The 15,962-nt window shown below is 29.7% G+C and overlaps 1 protein-coding gene and 1 long non-coding RNA gene across 4 annotated transcripts; both read left to right on the top strand.

The window, feature by feature from the left end:
- Window positions 1-411: 411 nt before the first annotated feature.
- LOC129301277 (uncharacterized) lies at window positions 412-3,037 on the top strand. Its single transcript, XR_008590940.1, has 2 exons — window positions 412-917; window positions 2,788-3,037. It is a non-coding gene; the product is annotated as an uncharacterized LOC129301277 (long non-coding RNA).
- Window positions 3,038-6,378: 3,341 nt separating this feature from the next.
- LOC129301278 (probable fatty acyl-CoA reductase 5) lies at window positions 6,379-15,701 on the top strand. Of its 3 annotated transcripts, none has more exons than XM_054939852.1 (10): window positions 6,379-6,518; window positions 10,297-10,400; window positions 10,512-10,711; window positions 10,820-10,920; window positions 12,606-12,804; window positions 13,171-13,332; window positions 13,810-13,891; window positions 14,023-14,292; window positions 14,728-14,855; window positions 15,412-15,701. In XM_054939852.1, exons 1-10 carry the CDS (start codon window positions 6,437-6,439, stop codon window positions 15,563-15,565), a joined length of 1,482 nt encoding a protein of 493 aa, XP_054795827.1. In that variant the 5' UTR covers window positions 6,379-6,436; the 3' UTR covers window positions 15,566-15,701. The 3 variants fall into 3 exon arrangements, with proteins under 3 accessions (XP_054795827.1, XP_054795829.1, XP_054795828.1); XM_054939853.1 differs by lacking the exon at window positions 6,379-6,518 and adding an exon at window positions 9,683-10,015; XM_054939854.1 differs by lacking the exon at window positions 14,728-14,855 and having other exon boundaries at window positions 15,412-15,633.
- The last annotated feature ends 261 nt before the right edge of the window (window positions 15,702-15,962 follow it).

Raw genomic sequence — 15,962 nt, 5'->3', positions numbered from 1 at the left:
AAAACGTAGATATTCTCAAATGGTAATAATACGCATGTTGGTGGGTATATCTTTGCATGTAGGATAGGTGATTAATTTCATCCAACGTCATTCATTTAGTTGTAATGACCTTAAATTTTAAATTAAAAAAATATTCTTAATTTATATTTTATTTAAATTAGTTTATGGTAAATGGAGAGGGTTGGATTAGTGAAACTTATGTTAATAGCTTACTTGAAGGTCCAATGCTTAAAATTGTTTAAAAAATATATTAATTTTATTTAGTTAAAAATTGTGGGAAAATTACCAAAGTGCCTATGTCTTTTATGTTATTAGAAGAAATATTGGGTCCTCTCTTATAATTTTTGCAAGTTCTTAAAGTTCATATTTATATTCTCCTCTCTCGGTCAAACACGCACGGAACGCGTCACTTTCTTTCCTTCTCCTCCTCGGTCATTTTCGGAAAATCCATGAGCACCGCCTCTGCTCTGCTTCGATTCTAGCATGTCCACAGCGTTCTCCATACTTCCTCTTCAGTCTTCAAGGTTGCCGGCGTGGGAATGTTAGAGTGCGTTGTCCGTTGCTGCTGCCGTGAGTTTTCCTCTTCCCCTGTGCTGCACTGACTTCCCTTCCCTTCCGTTCTGCAACATCACCCTTCCTCCTTCACTCAGCTGACAGCCACCGGTGGTTATGTCAGAGTCATACTCGTGCAACCTTCTCCTTCCTCCTCTGTCCGAGCAATAGCTTGGATGCATCAGAAATCTTCCCTCCCTGTTCTGTCTATTGCTGAAGCATCCTTCAGAAATCTCTCCCTCGGCCACTCCTTCCTCTTCGATCCTTGCTTCCTTGTGGGTGTGCGATGGACCCTCTTCTTGTTTTTTTTTCCAATGTTTATGCAACTAGTTTCCTCATTTTGCTTTTGTCGCTGCTGATCAAAGGTAAGGAGCTTCAAACTCCCTTCTTGTTGCTGGTCTGTTGGGGTGTGTGTGCTTAAATTTTAGAGATTGTGATTTTTCCTCCTGCTTTGCTGCTGTGCACGTCGAATAGAGGAGGAGGGGTTTAGTAAAATTGGAATTTTTCAGATTTTGAAAGCCAGTTGTACTGTGAATTTGAATTCTAATTGAGCTTATTATTATTTTTATTATTTGCTTGAAAGAATGAACTGTAGGAAGATTGGTTAATCTAAATATTGATATTGAGAAAGTTTGGAAGGATATTATGAAAAAGAGGTTTGGTATTTATTTGAATCTGGATGCACACGAGATGTTTGACAAAATGCTTGAAAGGAAATTGGAATTAGAAGTTGTGATTTTTGAGGAGGATATTTTTATTGATAGTTTAACTATCAAATTGCTAGTTATGTATTGATTTTTGAAATATTTATTGAATGTTGTGGAATTGTAGGAGACTAAAATTTTATTGTATATTAAGGAGATTGGAGGAAAAATGAATTTGTTATTATGGTTTAAGAAATTGTGCCTACAAGATGTTTAAGGAAGTGTCTGTTAGAATGAGTTTTGTTTGATTATGAACTTCCTAAAATATCATTAACTTTTGTAAGGACATATTTGATTTAAATGTTGATTTTTCCATGGATTTAACTTTGTTTTGTGAAGAATTCTTATTGTGAAGCCATTGTGAGACAAGTTGGGTTTTGAAAAATGGCATGGTTGATGAGTATAAATGATAATGTTGTTTTTAGAATTAATTTTGGGAAATGCACCTATGGTGCTTGATAAAATGAGTGATAGAACTTTGAAAATTTAAGTGATCATAGAGCTGTTGATATTGTAAAAGAGTTTATTAAATTTGAGTAAAGGTTATTGAATTATTTTTTATATTGAATAGGGTGTTTAGAAGAAGGAAGATTTGACTCTAAAGAGTGAATTTGCACTTGAAAATACTACAAATAAGTGAATAGCATTTCAATTAATTTTTTCAATCAAAATTTCCTTCACTAAAATATTACATTTTTTTGCAAATCATTTTAATAGCAATAATGTGATTATTGAATATTTGTTGATTAAAATTACTTTATTTTGAGAAATTAGCTTTATCAGATTTGAAATATTATTTAATTAATTAAATCAAGTTTGAATTTAGATTATGAGATTTTTATTTTATCAAATATTGAATTGATACATAAAACGATTCATGCGAGTTTGACATTGAAAATAAAAATTTTTATTTAATAATTTCTTGCATGTTTGAAAATGGATTTGAAAAAAATTTTATACAGGAGACTGGTTGTAACGATGGTTTCGTTAGCCCTTGAAGCACCATGATTATGACTAATTAGTTTGATTTTCATGAGTATCGTACTCACGTTTGTTATTCGTGGGTTTTATAGTTGTATTTGTTTTGTGATTTCAGCCTTGTTTAGTTAATATTATCCTCATGGATTGTGTATCGACATTTGTCTTCATGTTATAAGCCACATTTGGTTGTTTATCTTCACAGATTGTGTGTCTATATTTGTAAATTATTTTGATAAATCCCTCAAAAATATGTGAATTTTTAATTAATTAGTGATTTCATATATGATAATTTTTAAATTTAGTAAATATTTTTACTTATTTATTTAATCATTTTAACTTGTCAATTTCAAATGTTAAAGTTGTTTTGTCATTATAAATTTAAATGTTGTCGTTATTGTAGTTATGTAGAACTCTTATATCAATTTTACAAATTTATTTACATCAAATTGCTTTCTCATTTAATTTATATAATTATTGTATTTTATTCATTTTGATTTTATTAAATGTTATGGTTGAGATGTTATTTACTAAAAAGTTATTTTGATATCAGATAATGTAGCTGATGCTGTACGTCATGCGGTACACTGAGGGATTTTTAGCTGAGATGAGTGAAGATCTGTTGTGTAAATATCTCTTACTGATATAAATATGAAATTTATGTATTATGTCATAAAGTATATAATTAGGTGTGGAATAGACTATAGTTAGGATTCATATTTTTTTAAATATTTTGTTTGTTGGCTGGACGGAGCTGAGCTCCTAATTAAAATGATCTCTTGTATAAAATATTGTGTTATTCAGTTTTTGGAAGATCCTATTTATAAGAAAATTTTTGCTGAAATTTCTACAAAAAAAATTTAAGATTTTATTAATACGAAAATGGTCATATGTTATAAATTAATATAAATATAATCATGTTTTAGTAATGAAAAGATTTCTTGATTTAAGGGTTGATGGATGCGTGATGTGGTTCTTATCCCGTGCCAGTCACCCTCTATTTTTAAAGTGTGACACCAACTACCTTCACGAGTGTCAAATCCAAGGAAGCTAGGCCCTGATAATAAATAATATATACCTAATTCGATAAAAGTAGATATGATTCATTCAAAAGCTTGAAGTATCAAATATTATAATGTCTACCTTAAATATCAAGTTTTTTCTGAAAGGTTTTTCTTTCTTTGTTTCTTTTTGTAGTTTATGTTTCCAAATAAGACATTTGAAGATCAAAAAAATATATAAGGTAATAATATCTTTTTAACTAAAAAATGCTAAGAGGACATTGAAAATTACTTATACTTTTTACCGGATGGAGTATTAAGTAGAAGTGTCTTATTATTATAGAAAAAAAAAGGGGGATCCTAAGAACCTTTGGTTCATTTGGCCCTAGCTATTTTTGCGATCAAGTTCGAGCTACAACACCTGCAACGTTTCGGTGTTTGCCAAATCCGAATAAAAGAAAACATAGATATTCCCAAATGCTAATAGTACGCTTGTCGGTGGGTATATCTTTGCATGCAGGATAGGTGATTAATTTCATCCAACCACCTTCACGAGTGTCAAATCCAAGGAAGCTAGGCCCTGGCAATAAATAATAGATACCTAATTTGTTAAAAGTAGATATGATTCATTCAATATAAAATTAAAAGCTTGAAGTATCAGATATTATAGCCTCTGCCTTAAATATCAGTATTTTTTTGGAAATTTTTTCTTTCTTCATTTTTTTTGGAATTTATGTTTCTAAATAAGACATTTTGAAGATAAAAAAAATTTAAGGTCATAATGTCTTTTTACCTAAAAAATTCTAAGAGTACATTGAAAATTACTTATATTTTCTATCAGATGGAGTATTAAGTAAAGGTGTCTTATTATTATAGAAAAAAAGGAGGGATCCCAAGAACCTTTGGTTCACTTGGCTGAAGCCATTCTTGTGATCAAGTTCAAGTTACACTTGCAACGTTTCAGTGTTTGCCAAATTCGAATGAAAAAGCATAGATATTCCCAAATGCTAATAGTACGCATATCGGTGATAGGTGATTAATTTCATCCAACCACCTTCACGAGTGTCAAATCCAAGGAAGCTAGGCCATAGCAATAAATAATAGATACCTAATTTGTTAAAAGTAGATATGATTCATTCAATATAAAATTAAAAGCTTGAAGTATCAGATATTATAGCCTCTGCCTTAAATATCAGTATCTTTTGAAAAGTTTTTTCTTTCTTTGTTTTTTTTGGGAGTTTATGTTCCAAATAAGACATTTTGAAGATCAAAAAAATATATATAAGGTAATAATATCTTTTTACTTAAAAATTCTTAAGAGTACATTGAAAATTACTTATATTTTCTACCGGATGGAGTATTAAGTAAAAGTGTCTTATTATTATAGAAAAAAAGGGAGGGATCCCAAGAACCTTTGGTTCACTTGGCTGAAGCCATTCTTGTGATCAAGTTCAAGTTACACCTGCAACGTTTCAGTGTTTGCCAAATTCGAATGAAAAAGCATAGATATTCCCAAATGCTAATAGTACGCATATCGGTGGGTATATCTCGCATGCAGGATAGGTGATTAATTTCATCCAACCACCTCCACGAGTGTCAAATCCAAGGAAGCTAGGCCATAGCAATAAATAATAGATACCTAATTTGTTAAAAGTAGATGATTCATTCAATATAAAATTAAAAGCTTGAAGTATCAGATATTATAGCCTCTGCCTTAAATATCAGTATCTTTTTGAAAAGTTTTTTCTTTCTTTGTTTTTTTTGGGAGTTTATGTTCCAAATAAGACATTTTGAAGATCAAAAAAATATATATAAGGTAATAATATCTTTTTACCTAAAAACTCCTAAGAGTACATTGAAAATTAATTTTATACGTTTTATTAATATGGTCCATTCCATTAAATAAAAAAAATCATCAAGTATAAATTACCTAATTATTTTTTAGTTTTTTTTGTGTTTGCATATTAGGAAAAAATGCCTTATATTTAAAATTGAGGCAATGCCATCCCTTATTCCTAACACATCCCTTCTAAAATTTCTCATGATCAATAATATAAGATTTTTTTTTTCATAAAATTTAGTGAAGTATTTATTATGTATTTAAAAAATTCCTCTCATGCAATTAACCCTCAATCTATTAAAAATTATAATCTTTAGGTGGCTTTATGATAGAAGAGTTAGTGACTTAATTAAGGATATATTCCCTCTTGTCTAAAATATAAGTAGCTTTTAATAATATCACACAAACCAATAAAATCTTTATTATCATGAAAATATATATTTTCCTTTTTACCTTTAGTACTAATTTATGATGAGTGAGAAGAATGTGATAAATTCACAATCACAAGAAATAGGTTAATAAGTACTAAGGGTAAAGTAGAATTTTTTTTTTTTTTACATATACTAAACTGCTTATATTTGGATTAAGATCAACTAGGAGAAAATGTGTATATTTTGAACTAGAGGAAGTATAGTTTTGAAATTTTTTTAAAAATAAATTTCTCATGATCAATAATATAAGATTTTTTCCATAAAATTTAGTAAGTATTTATTATATATTTTCAAAAATGCCTCTCATGCAATTAATCCTCAATCTATTAAAAATTATCATCTTTGACTGGCTTTTGATATATGAGTTAGTGACTTAATTAAAGGAGGATATATAGTTTTGGAATTTTTTGGCAATTTTTTTTAAAAATAAAATTCATTAACTAATTTTAATTATTTATTGGTCTTGTTGCTAGTGATTATGATCCATTAATTACCAAGTATCCTGATATTAATAGGGTACTTATGTATAAATTTCTGGGTATTTTTTTTTATAATTTTTAGGTCATTTTTTATAATTTATTGAGTCAATTAATAATGGTCAAAGACTCAAAGTTAACATTTTAAAAGCAGGATACTCAATACATCATTTTTAAAAATTGAAAAGGAAATTGTACCATGGCAAAATACTCTTTAACCCCTTTTTTCCCCTAAAAATCAACTTCATTAACTAATTTTAAATTCGTTTCTAAAACTGTGTCATTATATTTGAAGATCAGAGTTAGTATGGTCAAACTTTCCAACAACCTTTCATTTCCAATGATGAGCCAATGAGGACAGCCACATCAACTATAAATAATAGCTTCCTGTATCTTCAGAATTAGATATCATCCTTTATTCAGAAGTAAAACTTTGCTGCTTTGTATTTTGTAAATGATGGAGTTTGAAAGTGCACAACAATTTCTCAAGGGGAAGACCATTTTAGTGACTGGTGCTACAGGCTTCTTAGCAAAAGGTACATATGTATTCCATCATCTTTAATTTACACACAAATATTAATTTTTCATCCCCTTGCCAACGATATATTTGCAACAGTTTTTTCAGTTTTTAATTACTTAGTGATAGGTTCTTTTTCTACTCCAATCTACGACAGAAATACAGATTCATCACTAGTACGTAGGATTATCTCTCTGTTCTCGCATACAAGTCGGTGACTAATTTTTTTTTTGTTTGCAAAAGAAATTTTATGGATTTATTTTGGTGGAATTAGAATGCTCATATAAATTGACTTTGGTGAAATTAATTAGGATTAAGGTGTATTTTTATCTCTAAACTTTTCCTTGAAAAGCAATTTTACTCCTGTATTAATAAATGAGGCAATTTTACCCCTGAATTTTTTTTAATGAGCAAAAAGCCCCTTCTATAAGGTGCCTAGCGCTCTTTAAAAAAATAGTTTAGGGATAAAATTATCCTATTTTTATTAGTACGGGGGTAAAAATGTACCTTAACCAAATTAATTATTGATGATTATTGGTTTAGTTAAAAGTAATATTTTTGTACTAAAAAGAGAGTAATATGTCAATGTTTATATTTGATTCTGCTCTCTTTAGTTTTAATTTATTGTATATTAATGCAAATTACAAGCATAATGCATGTTTTGAAAAATAAAACCAGTATTATCGAATTGTAATATATAGGAGGTTGTCTCACAAGTTAGCAATAATTTGAAATAATGAAAAGCAGGGTGAAAGAAATGAAAAAAAAAAGTATGAATGGTATACATATAAGAAAGCAATTAGAAAGGGGGAACAAGTTGAATGAAATAAAATAAAAAATGAAAATATATCTGTTAAATGTCTAATAAGTCATTTTCAAATTAAGGTTATATTTTAGAAGATTTTTTATTTCAAAATATAAGTCATTTTGTAGAATTCTATAGCAACTAGTGATTTATTTTCGAAAACTCCAGATAATGATATACTAGGATTTATGATGGATTATGATAATATGAGCGCTGAGTATATTGATCAAGGGTATATTTGGAAGGACGAAAATTTTTATGACATCTTATTTTTCTTTGTCTGTGTTACTTAGTTAAAAATAACTTATATATTATAACATAGGGAGTATAGATTTATCAAACTTTGTAAGTTGAAAAGGTTAAAAATAAAAATTTGGGAATGGAATGTCTATGATAATGTCTTAAATAAACACCACTCCCAATTAATATATCACAAGGGAAAAAAATAAATCACATATACTAAGAAAAGTTGTTAATTTTTAACCTTTATCAAAATATTATATATCATTATAAATCACACATACTAAGAAACGTTGTTAATTTTTAACCTTTATTAAAATATTATATAACATAAGTTTTTTCACCATACACCTCCTATACTTTTTATTAATAATTGAAGGGTATGATGGGAAAAAACTCAATAAGTGAACCTCACATCTTCTTGTCTTTTCTTGTACTCCATCTAACCCTAAATATAATACTATGATTTAAATCCTCTGAAGTTGAGAATTTGTAAATTTCATTAAGTTTGTTTTTCAAGAAAGAAAAAGAAGATTTTATATTATATAAAAATAATAAAATGAGTGAAATACTAACAAAAAAAGGGAAAACTTTACATGAATTAATGAACACTCAAATTCAGAAGATTTAGATCCATAATACTAAGTTGCCAAAATATATCATTGAGATCGTTGAGATGGTTTGTGTCTAAATGTTTCCTCTTCTTTTCAAATCTACCTCTAATTAAATGTTAGTTTATTCCTTCTTTTATGATGGTAAAATCATTTATTAGGGGTCAGGGAAAAATTCATTATATGTGTGACTATGAAATAGTTTTAAATATTTTGAACAATGTATTATAATAAGGAACAATGGGTTAGAAAAATGAGTTAAGGGTTATTTTATCCCTATATTGTATAGAAAGGTCACAAATAATGACTATAAACTCAATTATGGGTTAATTATGTCTCTCCACATTAAAGATTCCCTCTATCATTACCCTGATGATAAAAACATTTAATGTCCGTTAGTTATCAGTGAGGTCACTATTTTTTAATATTTTTTATCTGGTCAAGGGTCATTTTTGTCCCTAAACTTCTATTTAAAAGGTCAGTGGGTATCTTCAATTCAAATATTTTATAATTAAAAATATAATGTGAGGCCCATTAACGATTAACTAATGGTGAGAAAATGGCAGGGTGATGAGGAATGGAATTTTTAAAGTTGAGAGATAGAATTGACCTATAATTAAGTTTAGTATTATTTTTAATCTTTCATGTACAGTTCAAGAATAAAAATAATAGTTAACCTTAAAAAAATTGAGTGCTACATTTAAGAATGGGGGGAACTTTACTTGAGACCCTGTGATTGACCACGATAAGAGATGAAATTGATAATTGTTGAGTAGCGGCAAGGAGCTCCACATTTAATAACAACATCAAAAGGGAAGGATTCATGTATCATGATGAGAAATTTTTAGATGGACCAAGTGCACCATATCATCCATGGTGTATCCAATAAAATTACACCAAATCAATCAAATAAAATCTTATATATCATTATTTTTAATGATTTTATTTTTATAATAAAATGGCTATTTAATTTCTTGTATTTTCCATCTCTTTATTATTATTTATGTCAGAATCACTTTATATTTGATGCTATCTAAATATCATGATTTTATTGAATTGATCATGGATGACATGTTGTATTGTCTCCATCCAAGAATTTCTCTCATAGTGATTACCACAATAAACCATTGCATTAATGGAAGCCTTAACCACCTAGGTATCACCATAACCACTGAAAAATCAAACCAAATACCTGGTGGAACCCACTCTTATCGTCAACAATCATTCAGGCAAACCTCCTGTTCATCATAGAGAGAGAATCAATCCAAGCAAACTTCCGAATCAAAGAATCAATGGATCACAGAATCAGACTCCCAACAAGAAGTAATATGATGCCTAGTTCACCCCCTATTCCCACCAACCCAAATTCAAATCTAGGGGATGAAACTAACCAACAAATATCTAAACATACCATAGAAATATACCAATTAAATCAGGGCATTCAAAACAAGAGTGAATAGATTTAGAGGGAAGATACCAATTCCAGAAGTGAGGATCCTAAAAAGATTATTCAATTCTAGCCATTTCCAAATCTTCTCCATCCTCAACCCACGCCTTGAATATGTCAAATCCATCATGAACTCAGAGGCAACTTTCTCAATATCAAAATTCGAATCATTGCCTCTATTGAAATTCTCGGAAAGCCTGAACATGCCAAACACATAGCCATCGATTCATCCCTCAAAACCTCGAGTTCAGACTTGGATTCAAGCCTCTCCAACCTCAATTTGCTCATCAATGTTGCCGAAGGCATTGTTCTCTCACTTGGAGAACTCTCTAGAATGAGGGAAGGGGATGTTCTAGCAGAGCAAGTCTATGCATTATTGAGAGTTCACTCACACCCCATTATAATTTATCCAAGTAATATATTCTCACACCATCTAATTTCCTACTTTACGGTCTTCAATTAGTTGTTGTCTATTAAATTACAATTTGCTAACAATATTCTGCAATAAGACAAATTGATTTATAGAGATGATCGTTTTCATAATCACTGAGTTAAGTATCGAATATGATTTGAAATAGTTTTAAGATATTTTGCCATTCTCTAAAGTAATAATCAATTAAGTTTGATCTTAACACAAATCATTAACTTGGAATATGTATGTATCTCATTCCTTACTGTTTCTTTGCCTTTGCAGTTTTTATAGAGAAGTTATTAAGGACTCAGCCTGATTTGAAGAAATTGTATCTTCTTCTAAGAGCTTCTGACTCAAATGCAGCTACACAGCGCTTGCATGATGAAGTTCATAATTTTTTTAATTTGATGAATTCATTATTCAATTTATAAAGACACATAAATCAAACACTTTTCTGATTAATATACTTTTATTTTCTACATGCGAGTAATGCCTAGATCATGGGAAAGGAATTGTTTAGGGTTCTTCGAGATAAGATGGGGGCAGATTTTGATTCTTTCATGTCAGAGAAGGTGAAAGCCATTGCAGGTGATGTTTCTCTTGTGAACTTGGGACTTGATGAAAATGTTAGAAACAAAATTACAGAAGAAATAGATGTTATAGTGAACTCAGCTGCAACTACTAAGTTTGATGAAAGGTATGTAACTAAAAACTATGTGAAATTTGCCTTATTGACACACACACACACACACACACACATGCTTAATTTGATTGATTTGGCAAATGTTTCAAATGTCCAATGCAGATTTGATCTTGCATTGAGCATCAACACAATGGGTGCCTTACATATTTTAAACTTTGCAAAGAGTTGTCCTAAAATACAAGCTTTTCTCCATGTATCAACAGGTAGATAGACTGCCACATCCTTATTTTGATAATTCTATTATGAAACCAAAAGCCGAGATGAAAATTAATTGAAGCCTTGAAATTAAAATTTGGATATTTGTCTCTCAGATTACTATTCATTTGATATGTCCACATTTGTAGCTAAACTTTAAAACATAACAACGAAATATAGAAAAATCGATCATATGAAGGGCTCTAAAATTATATTGAAAGTTCTTAAAGTCATTTGCAAGAGAAAATATAATTCTAGCCTTTAACTGTTCCAAAAAAAATGTAGTTTATTGATTTTCTAAGCTTGCTATGTTTCCCAAATAAAATCTCTATGCCATAACTTTGAAAATTCATAACTCGAGTTTACATATTAAACTGACTTGGTTTATGACTTGTTAGAGAGATCTATATGTCTACTTCTCACACAAACCGTTTCATTAGCATTGGACATTGTTTACTATATATTGTATAATGAATCATGCTCTGAAAGTAGCCTCAACTAAGTAGCCATAATCATATGTATTAAAATCATGATTTTAGGGCTAGTCTAGGACTCCATATTGGTAATTATCCATATTAACATTTCAATTATTCATGCCAAGGTCACATCATATATTTATTTATCTCATGTAATTATTTGTACATCTTTCAAGTTCCTAGCAAAGTAATGCCATAGAAATTTTATCTCCTCTTCCACGTACTCTTGCTTCTTTTCTCTAGCTCTTTTTTTTTTTTGGATGCTTATAACCTAATATGGTTAGTCATTAGGGAGGTTGTGGTTAAATAATCCCAATAGCAAACAATCATCATACAAACATACAACCTAAGTTTGGCATTATAACATGCTTGTAACTTACATGATAAAACACATAGGTCTATGACATATCCCAAACATAATTTTATATATAGTTTCATGATTTCAAGTAATCATATAACAAGCATTCCAAGACCGCTACAGTTGTCAATTAACTTTACTTTTGTTTTACCTTTCAATTATACTAATTATGCTTTAAGATTGATCTTAGATGTTACTGTTACTCTCCTAGGCGGCTTACCTTTTTTTTTTTTTCCCTATCCTATCATGAACTCTTTTGGACTTTAATTGGCTCATTTCCCAATTCTAGACACTTCCATATAGTCTCCAAATATGTTTACACTTTTGCCCTGGAAAAAACTTTTAACTTGTGATTTAATTCCTAAGAGTCATTTTATCTTTTCAGAGCACTTCTAGGACTCTGGGTCAAATAGGCCCTGTAGCCTACTTAATTCAAGCTTACTCTTAAGCATCTTTGCCCAAAAATTTAGAATGTTACATGCATAGAGTCAAGACTCCCCCCCCCCGGTTGTATGATTAAATTGGAAAGAGACAAAGAGGTAATTGATAAGTCATATATGTAGCAGGTCTTATTGTGCATAGATTCAAATTAAAAGTTCAGGGATCCTAATGATCTTCAAAGTAAAGAGATACATAGAAAATAGTAGGTTTCGCTTTTGATATACAAGCCACCCAAAAATGGGACTTACCATCTTTATGTCTATCTTTCTACGTACTTCAGGGATACAATATAGGACTTACCACATATTTTTATCTTGTCCCTTCCCTCATTGGACAACGGAGGTTTTAGATTGTATGTTTATTTTTTGCCACATATATCCAGTACTAATTAACTTGTTATGTAATGTAATAATTTTAGCTTATGTGTGCGGAGAAGCTACAAATGAGAAAGTGGTTAAAGAAGAACCAATTAAGATGGGTCAGACAATAAAAGGGAATTCAAAATTAGACATTCAATCAGAGAAAGAATTGATGGAGAAAAGAATGAAGAAGCTTGAAGCAGAGAACGTTGGTGAAAAGGCTATGACTTCTGCAATGAGTGATTATGGAATGGAAAGGTTCGATCTTTCTAGTCCTAATTGAATAAACATGGAAAAACACAATCATTAATCCTTATAGTTTCATCAAGTTTTAGTTTTAGTCCCTGTAATTTTCTTTTAGTGTTTTCAACATCTACAGTTTCAGTAAGATTGGGTAACTTTTGTTTCTTAGGTCCTTATAATTTTAGTGTTTTCAGTGTTTTTAGTCCTTATAATGACTGAGAACAAACTACAGGAACTAAAAACAAAATTTAATACAATTATAGATATCAATGATTGTGTTTTTCCAATAAACATAATGTACATAATATGAATATATATATATATATATATCGGTGAAGATAGATATTAATTCTTTCAAATTAAATTTTATGAATTTATCAGAGCAAACTTCTATGGATGGCCAAACCCTTACGTATTTACAAAGGCAATGGGAGAGATGATTCTGTCAACTTACAAAGATAATGTGCCCTTAATCATCATACGTCCTTCCGTGATAACAAGTACAATCAAAGAACCCTTCCGTGGATGGATTGAAGGTTTCAGGTATTCAATATTACTGCTACTAATAATAGTTGAATTTCTAAAAAGAAGTTGATAAAAGCGTATTATCATGAAATAATAAGAATTATAAAAATATTACTGGTGATTAATATGATTATTGAGACAGTAACCTATAATATCAATTCATCTTACTTCAACACGCGCACGCACGCACCATAGTTGATGGGTATGCGTGTGTGGGTATTATTTGTAATATTTCTAGTCTACTTCAAAAGTGAAAAAAAAAAGCTCAAAACATTCTCAGCAAGGGAAACGATGAAAATACATTTGTGTTATTAAAAAAAAGTCATGATTTTCTTTACCAGAAAAATTTCTTATAAGATTATTGATTATTTTTTGAATAAAATTTTGCAAAAAGAAAAGCTGTATATCCTTCCGGTTTTGCAACTATAGCCTCGTCGTTGAAATTTGATATATTATGTTCATCGTTCTCACGCAAGTCTCTTGAAAATTTGACAGAACAATTGACAGTATAATTGGTGGCCATGGTAAAGGAACAATATCAAACTTTCTTGGCGATCCTACGACAATAATGGGTGTGGTAGGTTAGACTATAATTGGCATTACCAGGTGTTATTTCTCTTATTTAAATTTATGTACTTTATTAATTTCATAAAAAATTAAACTAAACCAGTATGTTAAATTTATACTATTAATGGTGATTGTACATAGATACCTGTGGATATGGTGACAAATTGCATGGTGGCAGCAACGGTGATTCATTCCATTAATCAAGATTTAGAGAATTTCGTCTACCATGTTTGTTCTTCATCCAGAAATCCTATCAGACTTTCAAATGTCTGTGAATTCTCGAATCTTTATTTCTCGAAAAACCCATTGACCAACAAAACTGGATCGCCAATAACGATCTCAAAGTTAAGATTTTTGTCAGATCTGGATTTTCAGACACTCTTGATCATCCAATATGTGCTACCACTAAAGGTAATTGATACATGTCCTCATTATTTGTGCCTAATAATAAATGCATCGTTGTGTTATTATGTAAAGGTTTAAAGTACATTTTTACCTTAGAAGTATTCTCGAGGAGCTACAATTAAGTTTTTCAAAGGAAATTATGAAACAGTGTATCACATAATATTTCAAAATCGGTGAAATACTGTCATTTCTTAATAGTTCATGTTATGTCACCTGTTAGTATAAGATAAGAAACTTTCTTAACTTTTGTTTAACCTAACATTGATTTAATGTTGACAATTAAAAAGGAAAAAGTTACACCAATTTTATTACTTGCTACATTATATTATTACGTAATTCTTTTAGGGTGTCTAAAGTTCTTTCGAGCATATATTCAGGGTAAAAATGTGCTTTACTCTTTATGTACACTGTTTACTAATCTCCGTTCACTTTGTGCATAAGGTGTTAAATTTGGTGAGCAATGCGTTTTTCCATGTCTTCGAAGATTGGTACAGTATCGACGACAAAAGAGTCCAATTGTTGATAAGAATGGCTAAACTTTTCAAACCATATTTGTTTTTTAAGGCAGTGTATGTTCCTTAACTATTCTTCATAAGCTTGAAGTAGGGTAAGAGAGAAAATTGACCCCTAAATTATATGCCCAAGAACTTGGTGCCTAAATTTTTTTTAGTGCAATGTTCCATTTCAGCTTTTGAAAACAGTATAATGTAGTTCTTCTCATTAATAAAAGTTAATTTTGACCATTAGTTAACCAAAACATGATAGAAGAGAACCTAAAATTTACCCAAAAATGGACCAATAAAATTTCCTTGGTCATTTTTTATAATTTTTTGGTTATTTACTGTAATTTTTTGGTCCTTTTCTTTAATTTTTGAGGTCCTCTTCTATAATTTACTAATCAACTAATGGTTAAAGTTAACTCTTGTTAGTTATAGAGATTAGATTGCATTATTTTTAAAAGTTGAAAGGAGAAATATTGCACAAAAAATAAATTTAGGATTTCATAAAAGCCAATTTGTTCTTTTACCTTTTAAAGTATAAAAGGAAACTTTAGATACATTCATGTGTGTGTGTGTATTAATTTAAACTCGTGATTAACCAAGAATCAATTTTTGTGCATGACAGGTTCGATGACACCAACACACAAAAATTATCTATGATAACGAAGATGGAGAATGTTGAATTCGACCCCAAGAGCATTGATTGGACAGACTATATGATGAATGTTCACATTCCTGGCCTCGTCAAGTTCGTAATTAAGTTATTTCCTAAATTATAGAAATATTGGTCAGGATATAAGAACATTTTTATGTATTGAGGCGCAGTTTAATTTACCAGTGAGTGTCATGTGTGGTGTGTATAGAGAATAAATGATTGAATAATATGCATAGGGTTGTCCTCGTTTTCCAAAAACATTTAAATTGTTACTTCCTCTGTTAAAAAATATAAAGTATTTTTTTAAGGATTTAAATTTAAGAAATGTAGGGTATTTTTAGTATTTCAAGGTATAATTAATTTTTTTTAAAAGTGCCCATAATAAATAAATTATTTTATATTTATTTTAAAGTTAAACACGTAATTAAATAAGAGTAAATATAAAAAGATGGTGTTAACTTGAAGACCATTAACTAATTTATTGGAGGTGTGATTCTTTAATTAAAAATGTTTTTGACTCA

Source organism: Prosopis cineraria, unplaced genomic scaffold (genome assembly GCF_029017545.1).
Source record: "Prosopis cineraria cultivar Desert tree isolate PC_DT_omini unplaced genomic scaffold, ASM2901754v1 PC2011, whole genome shotgun sequence".
NCBI lineage: Eukaryota > Viridiplantae > Streptophyta > Magnoliopsida > Fabales > Fabaceae > Prosopis > Prosopis cineraria.
The sequence above is the reverse complement of the archived record's forward strand: the minus strand, read 5'-3'. Positions and strand labels throughout refer to the sequence as shown.

What these genes read in the sequence shown, in the direction of transcription:
- LOC129301278 (XM_054939852.1), top strand. Translation starts at nt 6,437, where the DNA reads ATGATGGAGTTTGAAAGTGCACAACAATTTCTCAAGGGGAAGACCATT. An exon ending in CTACGACAATAATGGGTGTG is followed by an intron (nt 13,892 to 14,022) that starts GTAGGTTAGACT and finishes GATTGTACATAG; the next exon opens with ATACCTGTGGATATGGTGAC. An exon ending in AATATGTGCTACCACTAAAG is followed by an intron (nt 14,293 to 14,727) that starts GTAATTGATACA and finishes TTTGTGCATAAG; the next exon opens with GTGTTAAATTTGGTGAGCAA.